At 31.3% G+C, this 7,838-nt stretch overlaps 1 protein-coding gene across 6 annotated transcripts in view; it reads right to left on the bottom strand.

Annotated features, from left to right (window-relative positions):
• The window catches only part of LOC106461617 (E3 ubiquitin-protein ligase LRSAM1-like), a 98,255-nt gene that overhangs the window by 81,026 nt on the left and 9,391 nt on the right, over positions 1-7,838 (bottom strand). For all 6 annotated transcript variants that reach the window (XM_022388628.1, XM_022388625.1, XM_022388627.1 and 3 more), the window contains 4 exons: positions 6,849-6,923; positions 4,335-4,419; positions 3,465-3,632; positions 1,676-1,723 (listed from right to left, as the gene is read on the bottom strand). In XM_022388628.1, coding sequence (XP_022244336.1) covers positions 1,676-1,723; positions 3,465-3,632; positions 4,335-4,419; positions 6,849-6,923 — 376 coding nt within the window. The remainder of the gene's footprint in view (positions 1-1,675; positions 1,724-3,464; positions 3,633-4,334; positions 4,420-6,848; positions 6,924-7,838) is intronic.

The following is a 7,838-nucleotide window of genomic DNA, read 5'->3' as shown; positions in this document are numbered from 1 at the left end:
AATCCCAAACCACCTTGGGTGGGGGAGAGAGAGGGAGGGAATTGGATGAGGAGACAACAGGGGAGATGACAGGAAACTGAGGGCCAGATGTTCAAAAACAACCTTCAAAGTGGAAGAGTCTGGCCCCTACTGGCCCCGACCTATGTCACCAACGTGGAATGCCCCAAAAATGACAATGGGCAGCAAAACAATTGTGCAACAGAGATGGACGAGAAGTCGGAACTGGCAAATACTTAGAAGGTGGGAGGTGAGCAACTAAGACAGGAACAGGTACGTGGGAGAAGCCAGTGAGGAAAGGGTTTTGTGTATATGGGCTGATTCAACCCTGGACTCCAAAGTGTTGGGAAGACCCACAAATACCTCTTCTTAGAAATATGGTGTCATGGACAAATTACATGAAGAAGTATTGAGTAAATGAACCCTGGATAAAAGAGTATCCCAACCTAAAAGATCCCAACAGCATATCAGCCATGTCTGTAAAGCCAGGACCAAAGAGGAGAGGCATGCCATGGTAGCAAATAGGAAACTATGAGAATCATCAGAAAATCCCTCAGGAAACTGATGAATAGCCTCCACCAAAATAGTGGAGATAATAGTGGACATCATAAAATGAAGATGGAAAAATCGAGGTTGTGAAAAAGAAACTGAAGGATTATGGTACGAACCCCACAAAGGAATAAGAAATTGCAAACTTTGGGAGTTTAAATATGAGTAGTTGGCTAAATGAAAAAAAAGCATGATCATCCAATGTACAAGGGGGATAAGGCATAATGACCCCTGATCACAACTGTTCCCCAAAACAACTAGCATGATGAAGGATAAAAAGCCAATATTGACCCAAAAATTCATCCCAAAGGAGGGCAGGGGTAGAATCATAGGTAACAGGAGACAAAATCAAACAAACCTGGTTGGTCAAGTCAATAAAGGGAGGAGGCCTGGGCAACTCCCCTGATATGACATGTGACTAAGAAGCATATTCACCAGGCACTGGTGTGACGAGATACTCCTCAGGTGGTAATGAATGTCTTACGAAATTAGACAATCCTCTACGAATCATAGGTGTCACGTCCTCGGCCAATAACTGTGGGACTGACCCTGAAGACATGGTTGGTAAATTTGCAGGTGCAGTAACAGTAGTGGTAGTTGTAACTCCTTGAAACTGTGAGTGCATACTTACAAAGTATAAACTCAAACAAACTGAACAAAAAGTATCAAGAACAAATGCACTACATGAAAATATAACAAAAATCGTGTGTGAAAACAAACACATCTTAACAGTAAGTTTGCCAATCCAGAAGTGATTAACAGGTGCATTATTAGAGAGGGTGCTAGTTATGATAGGGGTAGTGTTGCACTCCTATTGGTGGAGGGTTGCTGCATGATCATTTGCATGTAGATATGCAGAAAGAAGTGGGAGTTACAAGGCTAGTGGCAAGCAAAAAATTAGTGCCAACAGAGAGCAGTACTAATCAAGAAAGTTTTTTGTAAGTAGAGGTAAGATGATATATTGGAACTATTGCACATTTAGATTTGTACTAGTAATCATTTCTCCTTATCATGTATTTATTCTGTCTTGGTCATGCTACTGAGGATTAATATATGATAAAATATATTCATTCACTAATTGTATTAAATGTTTTTAATGCACAAAAGAAAAATACTATCATATTCATACCTGAACTCAAAAACTTCAAAATGGCCGTAGTACCTTCTTTACAGATATCTGTTAAATACAAAGAAATTTCTAAATAATATAAACCTTAATCCTGTAGTCATATCTAAGAATTTGTTTTCACAACACTGAAATGACACTCAAGTTCAACATCATTGAAGATTCTAAATGACTGAAGGTTATCTCACAAAAAAGTACAAGTAAGAAAAAAAATTTTGAATTCCATAAATGAACAGTTTTAATAAACTGTATATTAATTTATAAAAGTTATAAGGAATATATATATATATATATATAGGTATAATGGAAAGAAAGCAAAAGGTTTAGGCCAACAAATATACAGGCAAGATTATAAATTCACAAGTTAAACATATTAGTAATTACTATAAAGACAAAATGCATTTCAATTAACTAATTAATGCAACCATAAAGTTAAATATGTCATTGGATAATAACTATTACATGTAGTATTCCATGATATACATCTTCATAGTGTTAGCTTTTGTATTACAATAAATTATAAATTACTATTGAACAAGGTTCTCTTTGGGTCCAACTAAAAACAGATAACCATGAAAATACAAGTAGCCAACACAATTTTTCACTTAATAAATACAAGTGAATTACTAGTTAGTAAATCAATATATATATATATATGTATATGTGTGTGTGTGTGTGTGTATGTGTGTGTTAAATATTAAAATATTTTAAAGTACTTAAACTATTTAATTGTTATAAAGTGTATAAAAATAACAATACATTCAAATCAACACTTTCATGACTGTATCCCTTTAAACCCTTTTATGAACAGGTCACTGTGTTACATTCAAAATTTAATTAAACACCTTTAATATCACTGTATGTGAATGAAGTGAACATTATAACATATGTTGTGATTCAAAGTTTTTAGTTATCTAAGCTTTAAGTTCTTTATTCAAAAAAACCTTTAAAACTACTTACAAAATCTTTTGATATTCATTTAGGAGGTTCTAAAGGTTATACAAATGAAATATGAAACTATACAATGAATAAAACTATTTTTACATTTAGAATGAAAATCATCTTGGACTCAAGTCATTTTATCAGTCTGAGTGCAAACAATTACTATAGATAAATTTTTATTAGAAAGATGTATTTAGAGTAATGTCATTCTTTTTGTACAAAACACTTATAAACTTTAACAAATCTTACAAGGTTTTATGAAGAATAGAGTTACTGTTTTCGTTGCATAAATGTCCTTCCCTACTTAAGCGGATGATAATCACATCTGCCCGTGTTAAAAGGGTTAAACACGTAAAAGAGTACGTATAGAGTGATTAACTAATTTTGCACAAATACACTTAATATATCAATGCAATTTGTACATACTATCTAAATTGTTAAATTTTTTAACTTTACTACCTAAGTGACTTATATTCAGGTTTAACTCATAAAAAATATAGTATATTTAATTAAGAGTTCAGGCAGAAAGCTAAGATTAGATTCAGCTATTTCTTGGTTTTATTTTTTCCCTGTTTTTTTTAGTAGAAGTATATATGTATTATTCTGTGTATTTAATTTCCTATATTATTTATCTTTATTTTATCAGCTGATCTATTTAGGGTTATTTTTATCTGGTTATATGAGCTGATACTTTAAGTTTTTCTATTTTTGATGTGCATGATATTTTAAGAGTTTGAACTATTCTGTTGGAACAGTACCTGGTAAAAAAAGTTTGGTTAAATTTAACAAATTCTTATTTTCACTGTTGAGAAAAGTTTATTTCATTACTAAATATTATCATGTAACTTACCTGTGGGAGGATATGAATATTGATCACAGTCTAAAGTCAAGGTTATTAAAGTTTGAACCAGTGATAATTCTTTTGGAAGAAGGTGAAGTTCCTGGTTATCCTTTATATCAAGAGTTTGTAGCTGTGGTAATTTACATATCACAGATGGGAGATATTGAAGCTTGTTACCTAAAGAAGGTATCAGAAAATCAGATGGATTATAATACAGTATATCCAAATATGCTATAGAATTCACAGGTGCTACTAAGCTTATTTCAGGATTGCATTGCAAACAATAAAGATCTATAAATTAAGATGCAATGTTAACATCAGATCAACAATATTAAGAAACATTAGTTCAAAATTTGAACTTAGAAATTGATTGTTTGTTGTTGCCACTAATTTTGGAGAGACAGTTAGTCAACACCACGTACTTACAACTCCTGGGCTACACTATTCAAATAGTGGGATTTGACTGTCACTCTTACAAAGTATCCATTATCCCAAAGTGCAGAATATGATTTTCTTTCTGTTTTTGGTTATGGGTTATGAACCATGGAACCTTTGACCCACAGAATGACATGCTAACCACTGGGCCATGCTTGGCCTTTTAGAAATTGAAAGTAATAAAACAAAAGTAATAATATACATTTCAAACAAGTATTGTGACAACATAATATATTATATTTGAGTAGATTGTTTGAAAAATATATTTTTTAATTATATTACATTATATTATCTTAAGATTCTAAACAAATGCCAACAATTTAACTTTTGACATTTTTCAAGTAACAAGCAACTGTTAAAGCTCTATAAACAAACTGTTTCTTAAATAAACAAAACTCTTAAATTATCTTTATTTTAGAAATAAAAGTTATATACTTTACAAACCTCTAAGATTTAATATCTTTAATTTTTTCAAACAGGAAAAACATTCAGGAAGTTCCTTAATCTTGTTGTAATTCAAATTCAGCACCTGATAAAGAAAACAAAAACGGTAGAGTATTAAGAAGTATTATCAAACTAAAAGTCTACAGACATTTTGCATGGACACATAATATGAGAAAGTTAATTGTTTAAACAATCACACATGAAACATCTTTCTGTAAACATGTGTACACTAAGTAAAACTACAAACTATTTATGTGAATTTACATAACACACTACTTGTTCCTGACAATCTACTCCAACAGCATCTACACTACTTGTTCCTGACAATCTACTCCAACAGCATCTACACTACTTGTTCCTGACAATCTACTCCAACAGCATCTACACTACTTGTTCCTGACAATCTACTCCAACAGCATCTACACTACTTGTTCCTGACAATCTACTCAAACAGCATCTACACTACTTGTTCCTGACAAACTACTCAAACACAATCTACACTACTTGTTCCTGACAAACTACTCAAACAGCATCTACATTATTGTTCCTGAGAATCTAATCCAACAGCATCTACACTACTTGTTCCTGACAAACTACTCCAACAGCATCTACACTACTTGTTCCTGACAATATAATCCAACAGCATGATGATGTAGGACAAACTAAAAAACATATATGTCTTCTGCTTACATTAATAATGATCATCTAATTTTTGGCCACAACAAAAGCTTCATATTATAACTTGCACTATCCTATGATAAAAATTAGCCCAACTGGATTAATGGTAGATCACAGTTTAGCTGTAGTTTGTTTTTGTTTGTAAGGTTCATACGAACAAGATGAGTATATTTCCTTAGTACCCCTGTTAAAGCAGTTGTATTCACATATGCAGCATATCCAAGTACTTAAGTATGAATATTTAGTTACTTCTGGGAATTAATTTTGAATACTATAGAAATGGGTGAAAACAGTTTAGATACAAAAAATACTGTAAAAAATACCTTCAAAGTTTTACTGCTAACATTGTTGAAGAGGTTTTACAATAATGATGAATCTTCTACTGATAGTTTCCACATGCATCAAAACTTACATGAACAAGTTTTAAGTGTTATACTAATTTTGAAAATTGTTTTCCATACTATAGATATCAGTGTATCTTGTAAACCCATTTTATAGCATATGTATATGTAGTTAGGAAATGTAAATATTTAAATCACACAGTTTAGGAAAGCTATGTTTGTTTTAAGTTTCTGTGGGGAATAGAACTCTGCTGAATTTTAGCATTGTAAGTCTGTAAACTTACCACTGTCTCACCGGGGGACAGGATAGTAAGTCTGTTGTCTTATTTGATAATTTTGTAGGGATGTCATATAACTTTTATATTCTCTTTCAAATACTCACATTTTTAAATCCTTTGAACTTTTGTTTCTTATTGTAACATTAAATTGATTAGGCTTTTGCTGTTAACATTATTGTAAAGGAATTATTTTGCTACTGCTACACAATTTAACTACCAAGTTAATAAATTACATTCATATTCTCTAATTTTCTACACTCTAAAGATACATGGAATCATTCTCACTCTTTGGCTGTCCTAAAACTGAAATGATTACAAATATAACTAAGTGTTATAATTCATATTAAAACAAGTTTCTGTTACAGCTGAAAAATATCTCAACATTTCCGAACAACTTAACTTGATAGAAAGACAGTTATTACTAACCTTCTTCAAATATACTTTGTTATACACTGTATGTTTATATGAAATTACTAATTTTAAGTGAAAGCTGATACTTCTGTATACACACTTAGTCACACATCCAGAGAGCTGGATAAATTTAGAAGTGAAAAGCTATATATTACTTGTTTAAAGTCATGATCATGTCATAACTACGAAATAACAAAATATGTCTGACACTTCACTTTACATTTGGAATAAAGAAATGTTTGAAGCTTTTGAGATGTTTATATATATATGTGGTGTATCAAATAACTAAATGTATTATTTCACTGATGTACATCTAAGAAAGTGCTAGAAAATGTAGTATATTCTATCTTTTGATGTTGTGTTTTATGTTTACATTCCATTTATGCATGTAATTCATTTAAATACATAATCATACACTCCATGTTTTCAAAAACTTTTAAAATGCTTTAGAATAGTGAGTTTAGTAAACAAATTTATTTAAAACCATACCACCTTGTGATCAAACCGAAAAGTAATTCTTATCTGACATGAAGCTAATTTAAGTCTCTTTCAGAAGTGAAATATACAAATAATGACAGCTTAATATAATATTTGAAGTTCACTTTAAAAACAAATGTACTTTCTGAAAAGCATTTCATCTGATGCAAGCTGTACTTCAGGTTTAAAAATCATTGACATATTTTATAAAATGCAAAAAAAATGTTTGACCTATGGTAAAAAAAAATCTTAAAATGATGTATATGTATTAATTATAAATACTGACTATAATTAAATATTTTATATTACCAGCATTTGCAAATACTAACCTTCAATTCTTGCAGATCGTCAAGTACTCCTCCCCCCTTTAAGGTTGTCAGACAGTTGTCTTGAAGAAGAAGCACCTGAAATAAACAAAAGTTATAATTTTCCTATATGGAACTGTATTTCTGATAGGTACTCCCTCAACTCACAAGATTAGCTTTTCTCATCTTGTGTTGCCCTCTATGTGCAAACTTTTTTCAGAAACGCATGCCACAAGCCTTCATCCTCCCTCTGTTGAAATCCAAAGTTCCAACAAGTCTTTCATGCAAATCATCATGCATCACCTCTCCACCAATAGGAAAGCACTACTATCACGTGACACATGTGACTCCCTCTATGTGTCACTACCAAACTATCACTTCAAAGTTCAGCAAAAGACGCGAGCACCTGAAGGAGGATATGAAACAAAATATTTTTTTTAGGTTTTTTATATACATTTGAATAACTAAAAAATCCTAAATTACTACATCAATACCATAGAATGCTACCATAATTTATCAATCTTAGTAAATAAGCTTTATTTGGGTCTAAAAAAAAATATGAAATTTCAAGCAGACTAAAGACACAACCTACCTCACCGAAATCTTGGTTTAAAAAAATAACTCATAGAAGGAACGTTAGAAAGGCTGTGAAAACCACTTGGGGGACATTCTGAGCTTCTGAATCGTTATTCATGTCATATATAGAAGTGTATATAAGGAAGCATTTCCAAAAATAGAAAGAAGTGGGTGGGGTGCCACTGTTTTTGATTTATTATGTGAACAATATTTTAGCAAATAGAAAAGACCTTATTCTTATATTCTAGCTAGTAGGTATCTGTAATTTGAGTTTATAATTTGTATGAAACTATAAACTTAGTATTTTGACTTCACAAACATCTAATTTGAACCAGTGCTGCATTCAACATACCACATGACACAAAAAAATTGATGTTTATCTGGGGTGTTTTAATATTTACTTTTAAATTAACAAATTGATTAATGTATAGTACTAAA

Source organism: Limulus polyphemus, unplaced genomic scaffold, assembly GCF_000517525.1.
Source record: "Limulus polyphemus unplaced genomic scaffold, Limulus_polyphemus-2.1.2 Scaffold999, whole genome shotgun sequence".
Taxonomy (NCBI): domain Eukaryota; kingdom Metazoa; phylum Arthropoda; class Merostomata; order Xiphosura; family Limulidae; genus Limulus; species Limulus polyphemus.
This window is presented reverse-complemented; position numbering and strand designations above follow the sequence as displayed.